The following is a 26,999-nucleotide window of genomic DNA, read 5'->3' as shown; positions in this document are numbered from 1 at the left end:
TTGAGCGTTGTCAGTGCTTTTGTATGGTTTATTGGTTTTAGAGCAATTGGTTAGAGCGGACTCTTGGAACAACTGCTCCTCTGAAATGCAACTCCCTTGAGGACTACACCTACCAGTTAATTACTCATCCCACATATCCGTTGCATCAGCGCTATTCTGTGTATGCGCACTAGAGCGTGGACTTCCACGCATACGCGGAATACCGCTGAAGGGACATGTCCCGCCTTGACAAAGTCCTGCGTGGCTGAAATGCACATTTCGGTGGACACCAGGCAGTGTGTCCATGTGCTTTACTTTCCTATGGTGCAATTATATTTTGTTATTTAATGATACTGCATCTTACTAGTTTACTTGTTTGTTAACATCTATGATCGGATGTTTGCATGCGGTATGTAATTTATTAATGTTCCTCACTACAATTGGTTCCTTTTGATGATTGTATATTGTCTTATAAGAAGTGGGTGCATATAACTTTGTAGAGGGCCTTTTTTGACAATTTGTGGGCACGCTGCCTGGATTGTCCTTGTTTCTGTTCTACTCTCCCTGAATTTCTCATTTTTTTGTATCATTTTAACACGTATATTCAATAAAGTATTGTTATTAATTCATTGTCGTGGCACCATAATTTCCTCTCTTTTATTCTATGGTTTATTCACATTCCCTATAGGGCTCTGTGTGTCGTTACTCTGGCTCTCCTTGTTATATGTATTCTAAACTACATATTTTAGTCCTGTGCGGTGTTTATATATAGGAACGTGTTCCTGATGTAGGTTTCCTTTAATGAGTTGGGTGACTGATGTCTGATGAACCCACACTCTGATACCACAAAAACTGCTAAATTCCTGAACTCATGACATTTACATCATTTCAAAATATGTGAACCAGGAACTACAACACTAAAGAGCAAAATGCAAACGTTACATCTGCATGGAGTAGTGTAGAGCACAATGCTGCCACAGGAGCCGTGACTGGACTCTGGAGCAGCGGAAACATGTTTCGCTTCATCAGTGTAGATTTGGTGAACCTTCTTGCCTCACTATGATATTCACACGCTGTGTTTTGGTTGTGCTTTGAAATGAGGAGAGGTGATTTGCTTAATTGCATTATTATTAACATTTACGTTTACAAAGTGCATAGTAAACACAATGTTAACACATATGGTAACACATGTTTTGACATTGAGTTAACAAATGTAAACAGTAATTAGTCACAGCACCTCTTCTCAGCTGTTGTAATATGTTTCAAAACACAATGAAAACACAACAAGTGGAGAAGTAAGGATAATGTAGGTTGGTCTAGGTGGCTTTCTTCCACTGAAGAGAAAAGTTATTACTTCATTTATTTTGTACCATTATACACTCACCGGCCACTTTATTAGGTACACCATGCTAGTAACGGGTTGGACCCCCTTTTGCCTTCAAAACTGCCTCAATTCTTCGTGGCATAGATTCAACAAGGTGCTGGAAGCATTCCTCAGAGATTTTGGTCCATATTGACATGATGGCATCACACAGTTGCCGCAGATTTGTCGGCTGCACATCCATGATGCGAATCTCCCTTTCCACCACATCCCAAAGATGCTCTATTGAGATCTGGATTGAGATCTGGTGACTGTGGAGGCCATTTGAGTACAGTGAACTCATTGTCATGTTCAAGAAACCAGTCTGAGATGATTCCAGCTTTATGACATGGCGCATTATCCTGCTGAAAGTAGCCATCAGATGTTGGGTACATTGTGGTCATAAAGGGATGGACATGGTCAGCAACAATACTCAGGTAGGCTGTGGCGTTGCAATGATGCTCAATTGGTACCAAGGGGCCCAAAGAGTGCCAAGAAAATATTCCCCACACCATGACACCACCACCACCAGCCTGAACCGTTGATACAAGGCAGGATGGATCCATGCTTTCATGTTGTTGACGCCAAATTCTGACCCTACCATCCGAATGTCGCAGCAGAAATCGAGACATCAGACCAGGCAACGTTTTTCCAATCTTCTACTGTCCAATTTCGATGAGCTTGTGCAAATTGTAGCCTCAGTTTCCTGTTCTCAGCTGGAAGGTGTGGCACCCGTTGTGGTCTTCTGCTGCTGTAGCCCATCTGCCTCAAAGTTCGACATACTGTGTGTTCAGAGATGCTCTTCTGCCTACCTTGGTTGTAACGGGTGGTGATTTGAGTCACTATTGCCTTTCTATCAGCTCGAACCAGTCTGCCCATTCTCCTCTGACCTCTGGCATCAACAAGGCATTTCCGCCCACAGAACTGCCGCTCACTGGATGTTTTTTCTTTTTCGGACCATTCTCTGTAAACCCTAGAGATGGTTGTGCGTGAAAATCCCAGTAGATCAGCAGTTTCTGAAATACTCAGACAAGCCCTTCTGGCACCAACAACCATGCCATGTTCAAAGGCACTCAAATCACCTTTCTTCCCCATACTGATGCTCGGTTTGAACTGCAGGAGATTGTCTTGACCATGTCTACATGCCTAAATGCACTGAGTTGCCACCATGTGATTGGCTGATTAGAAATTAAGTGTTAACGAGCAGTTGGACAGGTGTACCTAATAAAGTGGCCGGTGAGTGTATGTTTTCAACTTTGTGGCAGCAGTTTGGGGAAGACCCTTTGTCCTCCAGCCTGCACACCCAGAAAATAAAGATTTAACTGGGTGAGTCAGGTGGGAACTTAACTGTCTACATACAGCCCAGACCTCAAAACTGCATCTAAAACCTTGATGTCAAACCAGGTTTTCTCATCCAACTTCAGCGTCAGTGCAGTCCAACCAAGTGCACTTCTCAAATAATGGGCAGAAATTCCCAGACACCATTCAAAGCCTATGCAGAAAAGTGCAAGATCTATTACCAGCAAAAAGAGGCCCTTCACTCAGTGGCGTAACTAGAAGCTGATGGACCCCAGTGCAAAGTCTGTGCCAGGCCCCTGACTATAATATATGGTTTATAGTAATAGTCTTCTCATAAGGGCCCCCTAAACCTCTTGGGCCAGGGTGCGACTGCAACCTCTGCACCTCCTCAAGTTACGCCCCTGCCTTCACTGGATCAATGGGACGTGGATTTGGGTAGTTCTTTTGCTGATCGATCCCTAATTCTATTTCGTCTCCATTAGTTGCTATGGTCTCCATTTTTTGCAACGCAACATTTTGGAATAATCCAACAAAAAGTGATGAGTTCTGAAGCATCAAAATCCACTGGACTTATCTTCCAGGTACAATGGACCAGCAGTGTCTGCTATGCTGGTACTGTGACTTATCCCAGCCAGTGCGGGACACACCTGACATGACTTTTATAACCTATCCTTAGAATGTGACATCGATTTTTTATCAATCATAGTATCCCTTTCACTTCTGTGCTCGCTTTTACATGTGCATGGCAAATATTCCAAAATGTGTATCCTGTCCATTGTTCCCCCATGAATCCCTTGTCACAGCGTGAGGACTGGTTCCCCCGCCATCCCTGTGACCCCGCACACTGAGCGCCAGTCACATCCTCTGCCCGAAGCAGTCATCTCATTCTCCCACCACGTTACATCCAACTACAGACCAGACCATTAACCCATGGAGATGGGGGGTGTCATCATTTTATTTCAGCGTGCACACGAAAATTTGACTATAAATATATAAGACAACCTACACAAGTTACTACCACCTTCCACTATTATCTCACTGAGATAATTTTTCTGTAAAAATCATCAGACAGTTGCTATACCCCCCCCCCCCCAGCTAGAATGGTGCGGTCGTGATCGGTGACGTCACCTTTCAGCTGTTCTGGAGAAAGCCTGGTTGTGAGTTTGAATGTGCACAGAGCAGCGGCGGCAGTAGCGGTTGTAGCGGTAGTAGTAGCGGCGGGACATGGATGGAGCCGGGCAGCGGATGTGGCGGCCGCTGCGCTGAGGTCCGAGTACCGGGCACCGCCGCCATTCACCACAAGCCTCACTTATAATAATGAAGCGGCTGCGACAGTGAAAAGTTCCAAGACCCCCGACAGCATCTCCCCCGCCCCCTCGCTGGCGGCTCCCCGAGGAAGTGACAACTCCGTGCCTGGAGATCATCTCCCACCTCCCCGCAGAGATCTGGTAACAGACGCTTCAATCTCTTACTAAAAGCTCCGGGTGCCTGATTAACCCCTAGTCTGCGGGAGGGGCATGGAAAGTGCAGTGGTTGCTCATAGCAACAAGTTGAAGCTATTTCTTTAAATAAAGGCATTCATTTGTTTCTATGGGGTTTCTGCCCCACTTGTCCCTAGGCTACCCGGGTTTCTGCCCCACTTGTCCCTAGGCTACCCGGGTTACTGCCCCCACTTGTCCCTAGGCTGCCCGGGGTTACTGCCCCCACATGTCCCTAGGCTGCCCGGGGTTACTGCCCCCACATGTCCCTAGGCTGCCCGGGGTTACTGCCCCCACTTGTCCCTAGGCTGCCCGGGGTTACTGCCCCCACTTGTCCCTAGGCTGCCCGGGGTTACTGCCCCCACTTGTCCCTAGGCTGCCCGGGGTTACTGCCCCCACTTGTCCCTAGGCTGCCCGGGGTTACTGCCCCCACTTGTCCCTAGGCTGCCCGGGGTTACTGCCCCCACTTGTCCCTAGGCTGCCCGGGGTTACTGCCCCCACTTGTCCCTAGGCTGCCCGGGGTTACTGCCCCCACTTGTCCCTAGGCTACCCGGGTTTCTGCCCCACTTGTCCCTAGGCTACCCGGGGTTACTGCCCCCACTTGTCCCTAGGCTGCCCGGGGTTACTGCCCCCACTTGTCCCTAGGCTACCCGGGTTTCTGCCCCACTTGTCCCTAGGCTACCCGGGTTACTGCCCCCACTTGTCCCTAGGCTGCCCGGGGTTACTGCCCCCACATGTCCCTAGGCTGCCCGGGGTTACTGCCCCCACATGTCCCTAGGCTGCCCGGGGTTACTGCCCCCACTTGTCCCTAGGCTGCCCGGGGTTACTGCCCCCACTTGTCCCTAGGCTGCCCGGGGTTACTGCCCCCACTTGTCCCTAGGCTGCCCGGGGTTACTGCCCCCACTTGTCCCTAGGCTGCCCGGGGTTACTGCCCCCACTTGTCCCTAGGCTGCCCGGGGTTACTGCCCCCACTTGTCCCTAGGCTGCCCGGGGTTACTGCCCCCACTTGTCCCTAGGCTGCCCGGGGTTACTGCCCCCACTTGTCCCTAGGCTGCCCGGCGTTACTGCCCCCACTTGTCCCTAGGCTGCCCGGCGCTACTGCCCCCACTTGTCCCTAGGCTGCCCGGCGCTACTGCCCCCACTTGTCCCTAGGCTGCCCGGCGTTACTGCCCCCACTTGTCCCTAGGCTGCCCGGCGCTACTGCCCCCACTTGTCCCTAGGCTGCCCGGCGCTACTGCCCCACTCCTTCCATCCAGCGTTTTCACATGTCGCCTTACAGAAGTATCTATAATAACACCAGGGATGTGGAGTCAGTAAGCCAAACTTCCCACTACGACTCCTCAATTTCCCTAATTTCCCTAATTTTTAGCAGTGCCGAGTTTTTCCCAGTGCCTTATTCCTGTGATCTGTAGCAGAGGAGCATCACTACTGAGCATGTACATAAAGTGCAGCCACATTCATCTCAAATACAAGTCTAGAAGAAAATGCGCAACCCACGCTGACGACAGGACACATGCAGCCACAATCTGCTGACAGTCGGAGTCCAATGATCCCTTCTATAACTCATGGAAGTGTTTATTGGTGCAGGACAGGTAGCGGTGAGTGCAGCTAAGAAGTCCTCGTCACTCCCTGGTCCTCTTCTCCTGCTCCACACTGTGTCAGGACCCAGAGCAGATAGGCTCAGGCGAGCAGCAGAGGACCAAGGAGTGGTAAATACTTGTCAACTGTACTGTACTGCTCCAGGGACCTCTGCTCCTGGTGCAGTTATGGTCCGGTTCCTGATCCTGGTGCGTATAACCAGTGTAGGAAACAGAGCAGAGTGGCTCGTGGAGGAAAGAAGAAGGTGCCAGGAAACTAGAGGGTTTTTTTTTTTTTTTTCTGCTCTGGGAGTCTCCAGTATTAGTAGTTTTATGCTCTGGGAGTCTCCAGTATTAGTAGTTTTATGCTCTGGGAGTCTCCAGTATTAGTAGTTTTATGCTCTGGGAGTCTCCAGTATTAGTAGTTTTATGCTCTGGGGGTCTCCAGTATTAGTAGTTTTATGCTCTGGGGGTCTCCAGTATTAGTAGTTTTATGCTCTGGGGGTCTCCAGTATTAGTAGTTTTATGCTCTGGGGGTCTCCAGTATTAGTAGTTTTATGCTCTGGGGGTCTCCAGTATTAGTAGTTTTATGCTCTGGGGGTCTCCAGTATTAGTAGTTTTATGCTCTGGGGGTCTCCAGTATTAGTAGTTTTATGCTCTGGGGGTCTCCAGTATTAGTAGTTTTATGCTCTGGGGGTCTCCAGTATTAGTAGTTTTATGCTCTGGGGGTCTCCAGTATTAGTAGTTTTATGCTCTGGGGGTCTCCAGTATTAGTAGTGTTATGCTCTGGGGGTCTCTCCGTCATTACTATTGTCAGATCTGAATGCTGTATTTATTGCTGTTCTGTGGTATTTATGATTTGCAGGTTGGCATTTTGTGATGTACTATGGTTGTTTGTGCATTTAAGGTGCTGGTTTCTGATGTGGCCCCTTAAAGTTGAGCAGTATGATGACATTATGGCCCTTGGACCAATAAATGTCATTCACCCCAGGCCTAAATCCTTAGATCAGGAGTAGAACAGAAATGTTATAATTTATTATATGTTTGTGGAGTCTATTGGTCCATTTTATCCCCCCCACCATAATGGTTACCTACTCCATAGTCCTGGTTAATACAATCTATATGTAACATGATGGCACCTGCTGCACCCTGGAGGTGTAAGGGTGGTCTGTACTGAAGTGGTGGGTGCACACAAAGTTATGATGGGGAATTTGTTATCATTATTATCAGTGGATACCAGTGAGTCATGGCTGTACACATAGTCCCTATCAAAGGACCCCCACACAAATTATAAAACATTTTACCACCAATCTTTTATATTAATATGCGGAGAGACAGGAAAATGTTCAACCAGCCTAATCATGGACGTGTTGGGTAGCAGTGATTATAAAATGTGCTTGGGGTCCATGGTCATCCTGTAGTGGCTGTGGTGATGCCTCACATGTGGTTGTACAGTGACAGTTCAGTTGAAAATTGCCAATTATCACAGTTTTACAAAACTTCTAGGTAACATCTGGTTGTACAGGTTACAAGAATAAAGTAACAGCACATAGTAAGGATTTGGCATCATGTGGATGGTTTTCCACTACAGTAATAACTAATCAATAACAGCAGCTGGCAGAGCCAACTAAGTGCCACCTACTAATCTACTGCATGAAAGCACCAGAGTATACCAGGCTGTGTGTACAGTTATCGCTGCTGGGGAATTGTCACAACAGGTTTACAACACTGTTCCACTCAGCTTATCAGTCATCCATTGCTTGTAGTAGGTCTCCATGGCTTTCAAGTGTTTGCATATATGCAAATATCAGAGGTTTCTCATCTGAATGTAGTTTGCATTGACTAAAGCAGAGTCAGAGACTTCTAAGAACTGACATTTGCCTGTGATGACAGAAGGGACGTTTGGGACTTGTTTATTTGGCATGGAAGGCGTTCTTCTCCTCTTCTGAACTCCAGCTACTCCACGTGAAATTCTATACCAGTGATGGCAAACCTTTTAGAGACCGAGTGCCCAAACATCAACAAAGACCCGCTTATTTATCGCAAAGTGCCAACACAGAAATGTAATTTGTGATTTATACTCCCTTCTCTGTCACAGTTTTCATTGATACCAGCACCCTCAGGCACCAATATAGCAGAAAATAGTCCCAGGTAGAGCTGTCACTTTAAAATACCTCTTTGCACAGCAAGTCCTGGGCTGTCTGGGACTGCAGGAAGATACCTGGAGTCATCTCTGGTGATGGCCTGAGTGCCCACAGAAAGGGCTCCGAGTGCCACCTCTGGCACCAGTGCCATAGGTTAGCCATCACTGTTCTATACCATCACTTGCCTCTCTTATTCTATTTTCCACAAATCTCTGGGTGTAGGGGGACCTGGAGATGTGGACTGATATCCTTCTGTGGTAACATGCTGGGAGTTGTAGTTATCACAGCAGCTGGAAAGGGACGTCTGCACTGTAGCTTTCTGCTTTATCTTATTATTCCAAATGTTGTGCAGTGGTCAGTTGTGGTCCTGACACTTCTAATACCAGTCTGCAGCTTTGGACTTGTTTTAACAACTTGCGCAAATGAAAATAGGTCATAATGGAGTTTCTGCCCAATTACACCTATAGCTAACCGGATAACCTACAGGGTCTCGTGGGACCCTCGCTGCACAATTGACCCCTTGGTGGCGACTTGGTGGCGAGCATAGACATACATGTACTCTCCTGCTTCCCTTAGTATCCATGACTTCTGTATTCCTCTCTACACTCCAGAACATGGGACACCAGTAGGGAAAGAATAATTGTATGATGGCCGAGCAGCTAGGGCAGTATTGGTTTACCCCAATACATGGGCTGCTTGTATATGTGTATATGTTATATATTTATTGTACCCTTATTTTTCCATGGATGCCTCTTAGCAGAATAATGCAGTATTTTCCTCTATTCCGTACATTTTGGAAGATGGAACCCCAGTGAGTCCATGGGCCCATTTACATAAAAGCAGTAAATGGTCACTTCAGATTCTATGTGACATGTTTAGCATTATACAAACACATAAGTGTCACTGTCTCAGTCCTTAGGTTGTGTCGTTTGAGAATCACAATGACTAGGGATGAGGGTTCATGTGAACATCTAGTGGATGTAGGTTTTTTTTGTATAGTTTTATTAAAAAATAATAATAATTTAAATCCACTAAATGTCTGTATGTGGCCATGGGCAGATTAACCCATTATGCAAGCAATGCTTGGGGCCCCAGAGGAAACTCTACCCAGTGCTGGGATGCAGTACATTCTTCCAGATAAGTTAACAAATCAACCAATTTGGGACGATCGGTTAACTCCTTGCCGCTGTGGCCCTTTTTAGTTTTTGTTTTCCATTTTTTTTACTCTCCACCTTAAAAGGTCTAACTTTTACATTTTTTCCATGTAAAGAGCTTTAAGGGTATGTTTTCTGCGTAGTGACGGTATTTAATATTCCATGTCATGTACTGGGAAGCGGGGAAAAAATTCCAAATGCTGTGAAAATGGTGACAAAACGCCCTTGCACCATTTTCTTATGAGCTTGGATTTAACAGTGCGCCTCATATGACATGTCTAATTTATTCTTCAATACGATGACGGGGATAACATTTGTATAGGTTTTATGTTTTCCTACATTTACAAAAATTAAAGCCTCCTAGGTTAGCCTAGGTACAAAAATAAAAATTCTTCATTTTGCTGCCTTCTGGCGCTAATAACTTTTTCATACTTTGGTTTACAGAGCTGTAGGTGGTGGCATTTTTTTGCGTCTTTAGATGATGTTTTCAATGCTACCATGTTGATCACTTTTTATAAAATTGTTTATTTTGCAAAAAAGTGGCGTTTGGCACTATCTTCCATTACAGGGTTAAACGCTGGAAATAACGGTTATCATATTTTGATAGAACAGACATTTGGTACACGATGATACCTAATGTTTACGATCTTTACTATATATTCATATTTATATCAGTTCTAGGGAAAGGGTTTTTTAAACTTTTTAATATATTTTTTTCTTTGCTATTTTTCAGACCGCCTAGGGTACTTTAACCATAGGTTGTCTGATTGATCCTACCGTATATTGCCATACATTATTATCGAAGGGTGTTACCTGTGGGTGTTTGCTGCAAAATGCCTGTGAATCCTCTCCAAACACCAAAGTCGACGTATCATTAAGTCACACATAATTAAGAGGTTAAAGAGCGTGATCAACCAGGGGTACTTATTCATAACCACAGTCGTGGTGGTTGGATCTATGTCCAATATAGAGATATCTATTTTTGTTATATTTGGGCTTCTTTCTAAAATCAACTTTTAAAATTATGCTAATGAGCCCGAAGAGCTCCGGTGAATTGTTCCAGAGCCCCTCAGTGATGACTTTTCACTCGTTATTACAATGTGCAGAACATGTCCCCCCCCCCCCCCCCCCTGTTCCTCCTCATTCTGTATTTTAGCAGCAGAAAGAAGTTTAGGGGAATGAGATGCCTAATCTGCTCATTGTAACAACATGTGAAGCTAAAGCACTGAGGGTCTCTGGAAACATTCCCCATAGCCACTCAGACTGAGTAGCATAATTTTAAAAGTTAGGGGGAAGAAGTCATGGATAACAAATATAAGAGAATTACCACAGTTACAGGGCCTGGAATTAATGAGTATGTACCCCTTTTTTATCATGATGGATTTTGATGGTAGATTTTCTTTAAGGTTTCGGTCATGTGATTGATTAATTGGATAGCAGATGGACAAATTCATTTCTATAGGCTCAAACGTACTGTAGTAAGTGTCTGGCATAACTGTCCGGGCTACAAAACTTGCAGTAGGTCGTACTCCTGTCCATGTTTGTGGCCCAGGCAGACTTCATGGGACATACAGGCCACAAATAATGGACCTCTTATCTGATGAAGAGTGGCAAAGCAAGGAGCCATTAGTAATGGAGCTGTGTATTGCAAGTCTTCCAACATAAACATGCTAGCTTGGTTTTCCATCAAAGGCCAGGGGATGACCACACAGACCCCGTACATTTGAATAGGGCTATGCTGCTGTTCCGTGTAACGCTGGCGCCGCTGTGTAGGAGAACTGCCGGAGATATCGGTGAGGGTCCCAGATTTCCCATAACTGATATTAATATTGTGGTTTTCTATGGTAAAGTGCTAAATAATGTTGATGCCTCCTCATAAGACTTATTTCTTCAGCTTTATATAGATATCACAGTGATGGAAACTCATCAAGTACTGAATATCTGGCAACTTTCTGTAACGGAACTACTTATGACCCCCTTGTGAATAATTAAAGTCCATGGAAACCAGGCTTTCCCTTTTAATTGCGGATTACAAAGTGTCAGAGAATCATATTGGAAAAAATAAATCTCAATACATGTAGTTGAGCCGCCCCCCCCCCCCCCCAAGTTGCCTCACCCCGCCCGGAGAAGTATGAAACGAAAGATCTTGATATACAGTCATTTAATTCTATCATAAACAAATGTGAATGCTCCTATAGTTCATATAGTATAGTTGACTATACTGAAGCAGTAGTAATAAGTTGCCCTTCTCAGAATTGGGCATGCACAGTAGTTTTGGGGCAAGATGGATGGGGTTAAGTCCTTTAGTATCTTAAAGTAGTGGGGGATCCTGTCCCACCTGGCACACAAATGTGTTTCCCATGTCCGGCTGGTAATTTTTGGCCCCAGAATTGCTACCTCTTGCCAGACTTGGTTTTGGCTTGGTCTGGACCTCATGTTAGCGTGGGAATGGCAGCAGCTGGTAAGGAGGCTTGGCTTTTCGCATTACTCTGAGCATTCTGCCCTGTCTATGCTCTCCAGTACTGACAACTTGCGACGCCACTCCTGCATTGCTTTCATACTTGTAACTTGTGTCGCCTCATCTACTAGCACTTCTCCTCCACTTGAGTGGTCTATGTCAGTGCACGCAGCCAGGACACAAGTATATATCTCATTGCCTGGACACAATGTCATGTCAGCTATGTCATTCATCCTCCATCCACCCTTTCCTGTTGCTATTCAGTAAGTTGGCTGCACCCACTGCCGTACTTCTATCCTGCATATCGGTTTCCATCAGAAATCTGATTGTATCCTTACAGTATTTTGACCTCCCACACACAAAGTATTTTACTTTTGAGACCCTTGAAGCCTACACTGTAATGCATAGAGAGATATGTGAGCTATGGCTTCCAAGAATTCCAGAAGTACATTGGTTAGCTATGGAAAGTGACCTCAAATACTTTGCTTTCGACCTTCAATGCAGCAATTGTTGATAATTGACCTTTGTACTTGGTGGCACGTGTTATTATTATGGTCTAGCTTACTACTAAATGGCACAATTCATCAGTAAGTCAATGAAACACTTCATTGGTGGTTATGGATATTGCAGTCTCCACTTCTTTAGCTGAGCCTTCAATGTAAATACGGTAACTCATTTTTGTACCAGTTGCCTTTAGATGTTCCTTCATTGTTCTGAAACTCCGGGAAGGTTTCCATAGGGCTCCGTGCACACCATTTTTAGTTGTGTTTTTTTTTTTTCATTTTTGTGGTTTTCCCCCTTTTAAATCGGGCCTTCCCTAAAAAGTCAATAGGAACTTAAAAAAATATGTATACCACATGATCTATTTTAGATGACACAAGGTTTGGGAATTAATTTCACACTGGCACACAGGTCACAAAAATGATCCATGTATCTGTTTGCAACCTGACAATAGCACATCAGAAGCCTAAGGCCTCATTCACAAGGCCATGTGCTAGCCCACACTGCAAAGGGCTGGCTGGAGGGAGAGGTAAGCTCTACTCACCCCTCCCCTCTCCATAAAAAGAGCTGCCGCCCAGCTTGGTCATGGTGCACTGACACTCCCTGCATTGGGTGCCATAGATTTATTTATGAATTTTTTTTTAAGTATGTGGCCATTAGTTGTGTGCATGAGGCCTATGCAAAGTGTGCCAAAAATGTGAACAGTGTCTCGCACATAAATGCCAACAAAAATTGAGTAAAAGTTGGCCATACAAAGTAAGATTATCCACTATAAAGAGTACTTAATTGGTTGTGCTTTTTATCTGGGCAGCATTCAGTAGTCATATAAGCCTTTACACACTGTTTAACGTGTCGATATAAATACATTAGGCCCCATATGCACACGACCGCCGGGGGGGGGGGGGGGGCGTATGTACGGCTGCTTGCTTGCAATGGAGATGGTAGGGGTCGCCACTCTCCCTCTCGGCTGACGTTTGCCCGGCCGTAGCCGTGCGGGCCTATGTTCCTGTGCATGAGGCCTTACAACGGTTGGCCACTTTACCTCATGTATGGTGTGTTTGTGTAATTGTGGGGGCAGGATATTTGGTAACTTACCAAAATACATCTATCAAAATTCTGGAGATGGAGGGTCGTGTGATCTGTCCATGAACAATCGCCAGTTAGAGACGACGTGACCCTCCATCTGCGACCATTTTATGGACAGGAATGTCTGGATGATGAGGTAAAAGACAGGAGGCTTCACTTTTCAAGAAAGTTGTGCAGAACTATTAGTGTATGTTGGTAAATTACCTAATATCCTCCCCCCAACACTTGGCCATTTTATCTCATGTTTTGTGTAACGTGTGTCTAACCCCCTTAAATGACTGTTCATTACAAAAAGTGGACAGTAACATCAGGTCTATGACGGAAGAGGAGACGGTTAAACATGGAGAACAATAGTAGATTGTGAGAGGCTTACAACAGGGAGAGCAGATGCTGCCATTGGCTGGCTACTCTTCATAAGATGCGGGTGCTGCGTCCTGCCAGCATGAAGGGGTTAACCACCATCACAGCTCAGAGTCCTCTGTGTGAATATCTAATGGACCTGCTGACATTCAGCCAGGGCTGGCAGGTCAGAGCTGAGCACTTGTAGGCGGACTGAGGCAAGGAGTTGGGGTTCTGGGTGGACAGCCGGGTGGAGGGGCACACAATAGCCCTCTCTCTATTCTACTGGAATGTGAGGGGTGAGGACTATGACGCTGCTATGAATACACATCAGTCTTCTCTCATGCACTGACACATTCGTCTTGGCCACTTTCTCTCCCTTTATTGTTTTTTCGTATAATGGCCGAGGAATAGGAATTTCCTTACAACTTTCAACCAAAGTCAGGGTTGTGCTGCCTTCCTGGTCCCCGGATATGTTCATATAGCGAGTAATAGGCTGCATACTGTATCTTGAGAATATTTACTAAATGAGAACTGGTCCCAGCTATGCAGTCATTTGGACAAGTGCTACATAATTGGGTTGTACAGCAAACATTCATAGTTGAAAAGTTGTCATCTTGGTTAAGTCTTCCAAATGTCTTTCCCTTCTGTACCATCTAATGATCATATGACCTCAGTTTCCTCTTTTGACCTGCTTTCTTCTTGATTCCCCTGCCAATTATTGGGGGTTTTCTTATACACTCTCTCCATTTAAAGGGAGCATAACAGATATGAAAAACAGAAAAACTTGAGGTCAGCTTCATTTACCCACGTAGACCTCTGACCTCGTTAAAGGAGTTGTCCATTTTAAACACATTACAGCAAATAATTGACATTGTTGGTGTAATGAAGAGTTATTACATTTTCCAATATACTTTCTATATCAATTCTTCACGGTTTTCATTGTTTACTTCCAGTAAATAAACACCGGTCCGTGATCATGTGATGTCACACAGGTGCATCACACAGCTTTAATGACACTGTTTGTTATAAAGAGACAGACACCTTTGTGAGATCACATGACCATGGATCAGAGTTTATCTACAGGAAGTAAAAGTTGCATGACGGCAAGAATACAACAAGCAGATCTTGGAAACCATGAATAATTGATACAGAAAGTGTGTTGGAAAATGTTATAAATTTTCATTACACAAACAATATCAATTATTTGCAGTGATGTTTGAAATGGACAACCCTTTTTAACGAAAGGGAACCCCTTCTGTACACAGATCTTCTTGGTGAAGTGAAGCTGAAATGTGCTTAAAGTGGACAAGCCCCTTTTTAAGCAATATTTTTTTCAGTTTTAATAACAGATGATCTAAATGAACTAGCCAAATGCAGGTGGGTACTTAAAGGACATTTAGAAAAAGTGACCAGACCCACAAATTTTTATTCATTTTTTTTTTTTTTTTTTTTTTAAAGCTTTTTAAACCATTTATTGATTAGTTTATTACATGAGATAACAACCCTCTGTGGGAGATCTTATCTAGTTGGTTTTTTTTATTAACTTTAACTGTAAATAATTTTCACTTTAGTCCCATTTTTTTGGTACCAAATTGATAAAGTAGACCTTTCCCCTCTCCATTTGAATCCTCCACTGTCTGAGGTGCAGTTGGATTTCTTTTCTTGAAGTGAACTCTTGAAGGGCTAGAAAGATATGTGAGCTATGGCTTCCAAGAATTCCAGAAATACATTGGTTGACTATGGAAAGTGACCTCAAATACTTTGTACATAGTAGATGATTGCCTTTGACCTTCATTGCTGCATTTGTTGATAATGGGTTATTATACATAGCAGCATGTGCTATTATTATGGTGTATGGCCTAGTTTTCACCATTATTGATATTGTAGTCATTGTAGCCTGGTAACCCAGACTGAGGTTATTCCTTTGAACCCTCATATTTGTGTTGTGCCCGTATACCTGGACCTTTCCTGTGTCACTTGGATTTTGTATGTGCAGTGGTGTAGGAATGGGCTCAGATGTCTTGGGTCTGGAGTATCGGACAGGCTAGGGATGTACATATATCTGTATCTTTAGTGAAGGGCTCATCTGTTTTCTCATCTGCGGTTTTCGGCTTTTGTTTGCTCATCCAGCACCAGATGTTTTGTTGGAGAACAAGATACTTTCCATGCAGAGAGGCCTGGATGGACTTGTCATGTTTTCCACCACACAGATATTTCTCCTCTTTTATATATAAATTTCTTTCTGGTTTTAACTGTTTAAGAGCTGGATCATTACTGAATGAATACTCATGCATTGGGGTGGTAATAATGAAATGAATTAATGACTGTAAACTCATATGGCTAGGAACAATGTATTTGCATTATTTCTAATCCTGTATAAACAGTGATTTCAGGCCAAATTTAGTATTTGCCTTCCTCTGGCTCAACTTGGATTGAGCAGTATATTCGGCTGGGACTTGGGCTGCTTTCACATGACCGATTTACATCTGTATATTGTTCTGTGACTAGTCAGTGTCTCAAGCCTTTGTCTTTTTTTTTTTCACTGTGACACACTGTGAGGGCAGATTTATCAGAAGTGTCTGGGAACAAAACTGTTCTAGTAACTCATGGTAACCTTAAATTTTATAAACTGCTGAGCTCTGGTTGTTAGGAGCAACTACAACAGTTTTGCTCTGACACTTTAGATCTCCCCAAAACACTTGTCATCAGTGTGGCATCCGTATTTGTGGAACGTCATGTGACACTCCAAGGGGTTGGTACAAGCTAGTGACTTCATTGGCCTTCCTAATTGCACTTCCCTTTCCTACGGAGGAGGGCTCATTTGTCACATGACATGATTTTCCTGTTAAATACCATCATTGTGAATTGTCATTTTATCCATGACTAAGGACGCCGTGAGCGTCTGAAACGCGTTGGATTTCTTTGCTGTTCCCATGTCTTTTAAAAATGGACTAAATAAAGAATTCATTTTATGCTGTTACCCACTTGGATTTGAGCTGGATCATTCTCTTGGTTTTGTGGACTCTACTCGTCTGGGGCGAGGACACGAGCTCTCCAACACTCAGCGTTCTACTCGTGGTTTGAGCTGGACTATTTCCTGTTTCTAGTGACTTCATTTACCTGCTTTTTTTAAGGTCAGAATCGGATAAAATACAGTTTAAACACGGCCCACAAACAGCCCAGAGACCCTTATTTTGGAGCTATAGGAAAATGTTTGTGTGTAAGAAACATAAGGGTGGAGTGACGCATTACATATGTAATGCAATCGCGCAGGGGTGGGACGCGGCCCAATCACGTATTTGTTTCCTGCTCTATTCTACGCATCGTGGCCGCAAGGCTCAGTCAAGGTGCAGAAAGACACAAGTGCACTCCACACTGTGATCAGGTGTCATAGACCTATATGGGAGACTGTGATCTGGCGGCTTTATATGTGGCCAGATCACAGCCCCCAATAGGTTTGTGCGCATGGGACCTTACTCTGTGTAAAACGCAATACTCACTGGGGACATCAGTATTTTTATTTATTTATTTATTTTTGGTATACCCACAGACGTGCATGGGAGATAGTCGACTAGAATGTAGCTAAGCATTTTTTGCCTTGATAAGCTCTAGAAAAATATAATTTTTTTTTGTATTGTACTTGTATTATTTTGATTTTTGTTTTTACTCTACACTGATAAGTGGGCACAAACTTATAAGGCCCAGTTCAAATGGATCTGTTAGAGTTGGGACAGAAAAAAATAGTGCTGCGGTTTCATCCCAATTTTTCTCTGAAGCACAGAATGGGAAGTGGTGCAAGCAGAAATTAACAGAAATCAGTAATGTTTGTTAGGCTACATGCAGACAGCTGTAAATGTGTGCTCTAAGGTAGCCCCAAAAACTGCAGCCAGCTTGTGCCCCTTGTAGAGCTGTATTGGCCACAGGAAGCGAGCACACACCGTGACTGGACTGGCAGGTCCTACTTCTGCCCTGATTTGCATCGTATGGAGATGGAAACTTTCTCCCCCCAGCTGAAACAAGCCACAAACATTGACCTTTTTGTGGACCGTTGGCGGCCATGTGCATGTAGCCTGAGGCTGTGTTCATGAGGTTCCGCATTGTTTACATTCAAAACACTGGGAGCTTGTTGCCAATTGCAATAGTTTCCATTGAAGCGCAAATGGTGCTAGACCCTGCATGCTGTAGCTTCACAGGCTGTTAAAATGAGCAGAGCAGGTCTCTCCTCCCCCTGCACTTCCTGCTGCTGCTAGATTACACAGGCAGAAAGAGGGGGGGGGGGGGAGAGCAGGAGCATGGGTGAGGCATGGTTTCCTCATCATAACAACCTGTGACTCTACAGCATGGAGGGGCTCTGGTAACATCCCCAATGGATAACAAAAATAAGATTACCACATTCACAGTGCCTGGATCTATGAGTAAGTGTTCTCCTCCTTCATTTTCATAGTAGATTTTTTTTTTTTTTTAAAGGGGTTTTCCGCCCATAGCAAGTTAGGCCCTATGCACAGAATGAGGCCTAATTTGCTGATCGGTGGGGGTCTTGGTGGTCATGGATCTCGAATGGTGGTCCGTTGTACCCCTGTTGCGTTTCAGATGCCCTGAGCAGACAGTTGCACATCTGTTGGCTGCACCATCCATCTCTATGGCGCTGTTGGAGATAACCGAGCCCAAACGTGGCAATCTTCACCAGTGCCATAGAGATAATTAATGCACGTGCGATCGGATGCTCTCTGCATCTCGAGCACAATGGGTGTACAAGGGACCCACCATTCTTCAGATCTGAGACCCCCACCGATCAACAAGTTAGGCCTTATCCGGTGGATAGGGCCTAACTTGCTATGGCTGGAGAACACCTTAAAGACCCTCTGTACCAAAGCCCATAAAAGTACTGGACCTGGGGCCAGTTCCTAGCATGAAGTAAAACCATAGTTGCAGTGGAGTGTGCAGTACAGTTAGAACATTACTGTGGTTGCAGTTTGTGATCAGCACAGCTCCAGTCTATCATCTAAAAGCACTGGACAGAACAAACGCATGACTATCCATGTCAGGCAAATTGCTAGTTTGCCCCATATGGGGAGTAATGGGAAGGAAAGAGGGTAGCTGTCTATTGTTGACAAATTGGTAGAGGCCTCCTTTCAGTTTTGTGGTGGGATGTGTATCCGCTTCTAGAGTAACGTGGTCCGCTGTGTGGTTGCGTGGCTGTGGAGGAAGGCTTGTTCCATGATTGATGTTCCTGTGTCTACACCAGTGAGTGGTAGTAATGTGCAGTAAGGGGATCGTACATCCCTGCCAGCGTGAACCTTGTTACAATGGACAGGTGCGTTGTAGAGGACTTAAAGAAGATGAATAATCGCAAGATGACAATGATGTTGTTCATCAGATGTTTGTAGGTTTACCCTTTGCTTGTGAAAACATTTTGTTTTCTAAGTAAGAATTTAAGGATACTTTTATGTATAGTTATATTATATCCCTTTACCTTTAATATTATATCAGTGATTCCCCCCCCCCCCTCCACATTAGTAAAGGTGAAATCAGTGATATTTTCTTGCCTTGGGTTGGAGACGTGCTGCGCTCTCTAGGGCATGTCTAATGTTTCAGAGCGGTCTCACGTTTCATGCTGGGGTGGGGGGAGCCCACTAGTTCTGCGTGTTCACCAGATGTTGAGTTGGGAAGGGCTCACAAATGGTTGGGATTCCCAGCTGTTACCTTGTTCTCCTGTTTCGCATCTAGAATACAGACATGGACCTCTGATTGTCGACCGGGTGTGTTTCCTGCAAAGGGAGACTCCCGCTGTGTGCCTCTTTGTTATGTGACATTTCGTGCATCCACATTTGATGCATGAAATAGAATATAAAATTTGTTAGATGAAGTATTTGGCTTTTCTGATGATCAAATGGTCATTTAGTGAATCTACCACTTTCTCAAGTGCTTTGGAGTGCAGTGGACGGGGGGAGTACTTGTATCATAGTGATATGTGATGCAAGGAGTCCCTGTCTGCTGGATGAATAGCCACAAAGACCCATGTCAACTTTTTTGCTGCAGATTTTATCTGTATTTCAAACTTTTAAAGTCAACTGAGGCCACATTCACACGTTGCCTTTGAGTTGCATTTTTAAAAGCTATTCCAATGCAATGGAGAGGGGCTTGGCCAAAATGCATTTGTTTTTTCCAATTGAACACTTGTTCTGGAATGTGCCCCAAGTATAATGTGTTATTTCCACCCAAAACACCTGGTGATATGCAGATAAAATCTGCAGCCATATTGTGGATAATGAAATCTTTTCAGTGCAGAAATTGATGCATAGTACCCACTGCAGCGTGTACCTGAGATTTATCTTCTTGGCACAAAATTGGGTCGCTGTGCGTTTCCAGATACCAATTATTTATGGTTCTATGGAAGCATTACCATATCTTGGATAAACCATACCACCAGAAAAAACTTTTAAACATCTGTTGTTTTCATAAAGTTAAAATAATAAAGCATCTGATGTCAAAGTCCAATGATGTTTAATTTTGATCTATCCCTTTCTGACAAAAGGCTAAATTCTGTATTCTTCTAATTGAAGGTCTATTTTTGTGTTTCAGGCTGGTTATTGATGGGCACCCACACCTGAGTCTACTTACCTCCATCAGCAATGGCATTTGATTCCTCACCTTATGTCCTGCCAGGGGTTTCCCAGCACTTCAATATTCAGACTGTTGACACCGGCCAAGAAGATCCTTTTGAGGACTTGTGTAGCCTAGAAAATGGCCGCCATTATGATGTGGTTCCCACTGTGGTCTGTTCCCTGTGCTGCCTTTTTGGACTTGTGTATATATTTTTTGGTGAGTAAAGGGAAACCTTTTACTTTTTAGTTTGGAAAAAAACGTCATCTTATTTTTCTCTTCGTTCTAAAGTAAACTCTTATTTAATTTTTAAAAAATGTACATTTGGTGAATCTATTTTTGTTCAGTCAATGAAAAGGCAGATGGGTGGAAGCATCTAGACTGGCTTTTTACAATAAACGAAGAAATGATTTTGTTCTGGATCCTTTTCTTTGTCATTCTATTGTTTTTAAACGAACTTTAGATGATCATCTGATCAAGGAATGTGAGAAGGTTTTTTTACAATGTTCCGTATTATTGTGTAAATTTTTTTTATCATATTTTTGGCTACATGTAAGGTCCAGATGAACACAAATGTTTTCAGTTTGTGGAAATGGACCTGTGTGCTGATCAGAATTGCACGGACCGAGCACAGTGCAGTGGATGGGAGTCCGTATCATAGTGATATATGATGCAAGGAGTCCCTGTCTGCTGGATGAACAGCCACACAGACACTGTATCACTGCCATAGATCTGATGTTAACGGCCTGTTCTATAGATTTTTTTTTTTTTTTTTTTAATCGCCCAAGGCGCACAATTTTTTGCTCTAAACAAGACGATTTAGCCTTCTTTTTCCAGAGCTGAGTTAAACATTCAATGTAATACACATATGCTGAACAGATGTTATCATCAGAAAATGCGTCCACTCTGTATTGTAGGCCAATCTTTGTGAGATCATGTATTTCCTTCTGTATCTCTGCAGGTTACAGATGCTTCAAAGCCATTATGTTTCTTTCGGGCCTGCTGGCTGGATCAGCGGTCATTTTTTTACTCTGTTACAAAGAGCGAATCCTGGAAACTCAACTGAGCCTGGAGCTAAGTGCAGGCATCGCCTTGGGCATTGGCCTGCTTTGTGGACTAGTCACTATGCTGGTGCACAGTGTGGGCCTGTTTATGACGGGTCTGATTCTTGGACTTCTGCTGGCCATGGCATGTCTAGTCGGCTTGGAGCAGTTCTACCATCCACCCACAGCCTGGATTCCTATCGGAGTGATGATGGGCTCTGCAATGCTCTTTGCTGTATTGACTCTGCAGTGGCAAAAACTTTTTACTGTGATTTCCACGGCTACGTTTGGAGCTGCTATATTGTCTGTGTGCACAGATTATTTCATTGAAATGATGCTGCTGGTGCAGTATGTCTACGACTGTCTCCGCCTTGATGTGTCTCATCCCCTCTGCTGGTTCAGCTGGGTGGTACTCGGCATCTGGCCAGTGTTAAGCATTCTGGGGATTGTGGTCCAGTGGAAGCTGACGGCTGAAGGTTTCTCACATACAGATGGTAAGTATAGTACTAAGCCCTTGGCCCATGTTTTTGGGTGATTATGTGGGAATGAAGTATATCCACAAACATGCATATTTCTTGGGCCTCCTTCCCACACGACCGATATGGGGGCTGTGATCTGGCTGCAAAACTTAAGGTCAGATCACGGCGTGTCTGGCTTTCTAAAGGCGCAGGGGTGAGGAGTGCTCTCCCCTCCTCCTCCCGGCCCTTTGCACATCCGGGTTACGACCCAGAAACCTTTCAGGAGGATTTGGGACTAAAGACTTCCTTTATCACAATGATGTCCATCTATACTCAGGATAATTCAGGAATCAAACTCTGAAAGCTGGATTTAGATGAAGTATAAGGATTCAAGGGAGGAGAATATTCACATCCGACAGAGGTACCTGGGACCCCATTGGCCCCACTATTCTCGTGATCTGTGGGGTCAAACTTGTCTGCTGCGAAAACCCTTTTAAGAATTTTCTGGTGGACATTGTAACAGATCATGTGTTAAATCCCTCTATACTGCAGTATGGTAGGATTGATCAGGCAAACAAGGGTTAAAGTACCCTAGGGGTTCTGAAAAATGGTAAGAAATAAACCCCTAAAAGTTCACTTTGCCCCCCTTCCCCTAGAACTGATATAAAAAATAGGAAAAATCATGAACATGTTAGTTATTGCTGCATCCTGAACTATCAATATGAATTTAAAAAAAAAAATAGTTTTTTTCCCCTGGCCCCCAAATGTCCTAAACATCACCTTTTTTTTATATATAATTTTTCAAAAAAAATTTGAATTGAACAGGTCAACCCTCAAATGGTTTCAATGTCATCTTGTCCTGCAAAAGCATGAAAAAGTTGTTACTGTCAGAATATGGCAAAATGAAGAATTTTTTTTTTTAACCTACGGTATATAAATTTTGGTATACCCGTAATCACACAGACCCAAAGAATAAAGAGGATGTCATTTGCAGTGCACACTGAAAGCTGTAAAAACCGAGCCCGCAAGAAAATGCTGCAAAAGTGTGGGGTTTTTTGTTTTGTGTTACACAAGTTCACTGCATTTGGAATATATATATTTTTTTTTCCAATGCAAGGCATGGAAAAAGGTGAAGACTAAAAAGGGGCATCAGAGCTAAAGGGTTAAAAGACATCTCCCATCAGATTGTCTGATGGTAGACTCTTATTACTGACCTACTCCTTCCAGTTTCCTGTGCATGTAACACTTCTTATTATAATCTTGAACAGCTGTGATTCGAAGAAATCCATGTAAATCCATGCATATAAAATAGTGCTCAGACTTGCATTGGCGGCTTTCACTATATACTGCCCCCATGCTGCCGATGATCCTCCGGGTTCTGCCGGAAGTGATTGCAGAGAGCACATATACGATGCTACAGCCGGCTGAGTAGCAGTGCTATAGACTTGCTATTGTCTTCCTCTTTTTAATTGTCTTTTCATATATGATATGATATTATATGAGATATATAATTTTTTTTTTTTTTTTTAATTATTTATTTTTCCTGTTTTAAGTTTTCCTGAAAAGTTTCCTAAAACTAAACACTTTGCTGTTTGGAATATTCCACTATGTTTTGCTATTCTTGCCATTCCATCTAAACTTATATAATCTATCATAAAGCGATGGAAATGTGCAGATGTCCTCAGAGCCATGAATGTACTGAATGAGAAGTGTTGTATGAGAATATTTGCTAGTCATTTGGGGCCCCATAGTGTAGACTGTCTCAAGACATAGAACCCATTTACTGGACCACTACCATATGTGTGAAGCCCAGGAGTGCGCATTGAGGTTAACCAGGGTTAAAGGTTAATGGGAAAGGTTGTAACTATATTGTGACTTCCTGCTCTGAGGTCCCTGCAGGCTGAAGACCTCACAAGTTCTGTGTCTGCAGCAATTCCTGCAGCTGCTCTGTGGAGGATATTAGAAGTTGGAGATTTGCTTGCCAAAAATGAGTCCATGTTTATATGGCTTCAGATGACAATTCCTGTGATTTTTACCTTTATCCCATTTAGTAAAACTAAAGCAAAACCCTCTTTATTTATTTGGTAACAAAGACCTGACTAGAATTGGAAGGACCCCTGTGTGTAGGAGTACCTGGTGTGCCAGTCATTGAGTGGATGGGACCCTCTGCAGCACTTTCAGTTGATGCCCGTCTTATTATGTTGTGATGCCTATATGTTTCCCAAAGTAGACCTTGTACAGGTACAAGGCTCTACAAAAACATTGCCTCATGGTGCTCCAGATACATAAAGAGCATTTCTATAAATCACTTGGGATATACAGAGATATACTGGCAGCTGTGTTCCTATAGCCTCTTGCACCAAATGTATTGGGGGGGGGGGGGGGGGGTTATCGGGACAGGGTATTTAAAAAAAAAAAAATATATATATATCTATACCTTGTGTCCTGTCAAAGGGCCTGAGTGTTGATGTTTTTTTTATTCTACATGTTGTAAAAACCCTTTATCCTATCCCTCTGTGCCCCCTCCACACCCACATGGAGTGGAGGTGGTGTAGTCGTGTAGTCGCTACCTTAATCGCCAATTCTTGCCCTGTGCAAGAATTTGTGATTATTTCACTGCCTGTATGACCAGTTTTGTAGCTCACAAAACCATAAGCTTGATGGGAACTGAAAGATTAGATACTTCTTTTACTATGACCAAGTTTTTAGGGTTTACAGTGTCTTATACTGGTGATAGCCTGAGAGTGAGTCACATTGACCTTTACCCTTTAAAACAACCTCAGGTTGTGCAGGTAGGGCTGCTACAGGAGTGGGTTGTACCATTGTCTCACCCACACACACTGACCACTGTCGGTGGGTCTGCAGCCAGCCATTACCATCCATCTGGATTCCCCTGATGAAAGTTCCACTTATAGTGGCACTGGAAACGCGTCGGTAATGAAAAAGTATTTGATCTGTAGGGTAAATTAGGGCACTGTCATTTGTAGGGACAGCTTGGGACTGTCCTTGTCAGGACGGGAGCAATATCGAGGACTCAAGGGAGATCTTACTTGGGGCACAATAGGGGCAGTGCAGTCATCTTAATCTTGACCTAGAGGATCCCAGGAGTCATCATCCCCTACTCTCCTCTACGTGACGACCGGACGGGTGAAATCTATCCATTTTCTATCATGCACTGGTCTAGATAATAGAGTCACCATCTGTGATTCTATATCATTATATCATTAAAAGTAAAATTTTAATCTATATGCCTTCACCATATTTTTAGTCTTATCCGTTTATTATATAAGATTATTGCCATTATTTCATGGATATTGTGCAGTATGGTATGATCAGCATACTAATGTGTCCTGACACTAGTGGGGACATAATTTCTCTGTTTTCCCTTACAAAGACTCACTTTGTGTATTTGATTCTTACTTAATTTGACAGTGATTATAAGCAGACGCCAGAAACGCCTCCAACTTCTCAGAATCCGCCAAAAAGAGGCCAAGAAACGTCAGAGTGTGGCTTCTCAAGAAGGGACTTATCGCCGAAAGGCCAACCCTATAAAAAGATACACTGGGGATATCCTTGCTCCGGTGAGCAATTTGTATTATTAAGCCTAAAATTTCAGCTATTCAGATATGTTTAGATATGAATGGTGCACAGTGGAAAAATAATTTTGTCTATTGATGACTTTTTAATGTATAATGTATGTGTGTGTGTATATATATTATATGAGTCCCTAATGTATATAAAGACTCAACAACAGAAGTGTCATAAGGATCGCAGTTTGCTGACAACATGCCCAATTATTATTTTTTTTTCTTTCCCTTTAGAGAAGATAAGCCACTGCTACCGTCTCTCTATTTAGAGCAAATTCACACTAGGCAAAACCAAGGTGGCATCTATATACAGGATGCCGGAGGGAGCGTGTAAAAGCGCATCTAACCATATTTAACAATTCTGTAATTGGTAGTATAATGTACAACATTAAAAAATGCCACATCAGACACTAAATGTAACCTAATGCATTGTCTGACAGGTGCATTTCTTTGCTTTGTAGTATACATATGCTTAAGTGATTTAGGTGATTTGGAGCATTGTAAAAAAAAAAATAATAAAAATTGAGAACTGTTCTTTGTTTTAAAAGAATCAAAATGAATCGTGATAAACCAGGGGCACTTACCGATAAATCCAGGAGTTGTGACTATGGTAATATTATATTTGTTATCTATGGCCTCCTTCAAAAATCAACTTTTTATGTTGATTACCAGAGCCCCTCCCTGCTGTACTCCCACGGGAAGATTGCAGAAGGAGGAGGAGTGCTTGGGGGGGGGGGCAGACAGTGTAACGCCCTGTGATACTGCAGCAAGAAGGGGCGCTGACAACACCCCCTTCAGGCTCTTTAGCATAATTTTAAGTTGATTTTAAAGTAAGGAGGCCATGGATAACAAATATAAGCTACAACTGTAACCATGCCTAATGGATTGATGGTAGATTTCCTTTAAACATTTCGCTTCTAAACAATGTGGTATAATGACTAATTGCTTTTGCATAGTAAGGGCTTGACATGTTTCACCATGCAGGCTTATAGATGGCGCACTCTTTCAATATTTAAAAGCTTTTTTTCTTAATTTCTCTTGCAGAGTTACTTGCAGAGCCTAAGAGAGCGTCAGACCGGCACTGGTACATCGATGAGCAGCCTAAACACCAACCCGCAGACTGTAGTGGACATGGACTATGAATGTGGTTCTACTGTGCCCCTTACTGCCACTACTCCTGTGATTCGTGTCTGAGGGGTCCCTCAGCCCCCTTGTAGTGGTGGTATAATCCTGCATCTCACTCAAGTCTACAGGCCAAATGACTGTGCCCTTTATGTAATGGCCTTTGGTACATCTCACACTCTATATGCCAGAGCCACTGCCATCATCTCCTTGATTGTGTGGACTTCATGTGTGGAGAGCACAACTAAGTTGTAAACATTTTGGGCAGTTTCCCCCCCCCCCAAGCCTGTTTTATACTTTATATGTTTGGTAGATTTCTACTGGATGAATGGCTTTTACTAAGAGATGAGCGAAAATGACAAGTCTTCAGGAACTACAGGTCCACAATTCAGCTGTAAAGTCCCAGAGAAAGGAGATGAATCCTACGTATGAGTGTATATCTCCACGTAACGAAACGTGGCCAATTCGTGATGAATCTGTGCCTATAAAGTTTTCAGATTTTTTTTTTTTTTTTTTACTTTTTGGAAATGTACATAACATCCAGTTTCATGTAAGGTACATGCTGTAACATGGCGGGTAAGGAAATGACTATCTGTCTCACAAAAGGATTGGATGTCTTTTGTATATATAAAAAAAAAAACTGCTGTGGTCACCACTTGCGTCACCACTGACATTTTTGGTGTGCCTTAGAAAAGTGAAAGCTTATTGGTTGCAGTGGGTAACTGCTCCAATGTATTTTTTTGCACTTTTTTAGTGTGTGGAAAAATTATTACAGATCTCAGTTTTACATTTTATTTGCTGCACACTT

At 43.4% G+C, this 26,999-nt stretch overlaps 1 protein-coding gene across 2 annotated transcripts; it reads left to right on the top strand.

The window, feature by feature from the left end:
• Positions 1 to 3,763: 3,763 nt before the first annotated feature.
• Positions 3,764 to 26,999, top strand: LOC140117866 (transmembrane protein 198). 2 transcript variants are annotated; one of them, XM_072135033.1, is made up of 5 exons: positions 3,764 to 4,086; positions 19,961 to 20,200; positions 20,943 to 21,518; positions 24,915 to 25,063; positions 26,114 to 26,999. In XM_072135033.1, exons 2-5 carry the CDS (start codon positions 20,011 to 20,013, stop codon positions 26,261 to 26,263), a joined length of 1,065 nt encoding a protein of 354 aa, XP_071991134.1. In that variant the 5' UTR covers positions 3,764 to 4,086; positions 19,961 to 20,010; the 3' UTR covers positions 26,264 to 26,999. The 2 variants fall into 2 exon arrangements, with proteins under 2 accessions (XP_071991134.1, XP_071991135.1); XM_072135034.1 differs by lacking the exon at positions 3,764 to 4,086 and adding an exon at positions 14,733 to 14,755.

Source organism: Engystomops pustulosus, chromosome 2 (assembly GCF_040894005.1).
Source record: "Engystomops pustulosus chromosome 2, aEngPut4.maternal, whole genome shotgun sequence".
Classification (NCBI taxonomy): domain Eukaryota; kingdom Metazoa; phylum Chordata; class Amphibia; order Anura; family Leptodactylidae; genus Engystomops; species Engystomops pustulosus.
This window is presented reverse-complemented; position numbering and strand designations above follow the sequence as displayed.

What these genes read in the sequence shown, in the direction of transcription:
- LOC140117866 (XM_072135033.1), top strand. Translation starts at nt 20,011, where the DNA reads ATGGCATTTGATTCCTCACCTTATGTCCTGCCAGGGGTTTCCCAGCAC. An exon ending in AGGTTTCTCACATACAGATG is followed by an intron (nt 21,519 to 24,914) that starts GTAAGTATAGTA and finishes TTAATTTGACAG; the next exon opens with TGATTATAAGCAGACGCCAG. An exon ending in CTGGGGATATCCTTGCTCCG is followed by an intron (nt 25,064 to 26,113) that starts GTGAGCAATTTG and finishes TTTCTCTTGCAG; the next exon opens with AGTTACTTGCAGAGCCTAAG.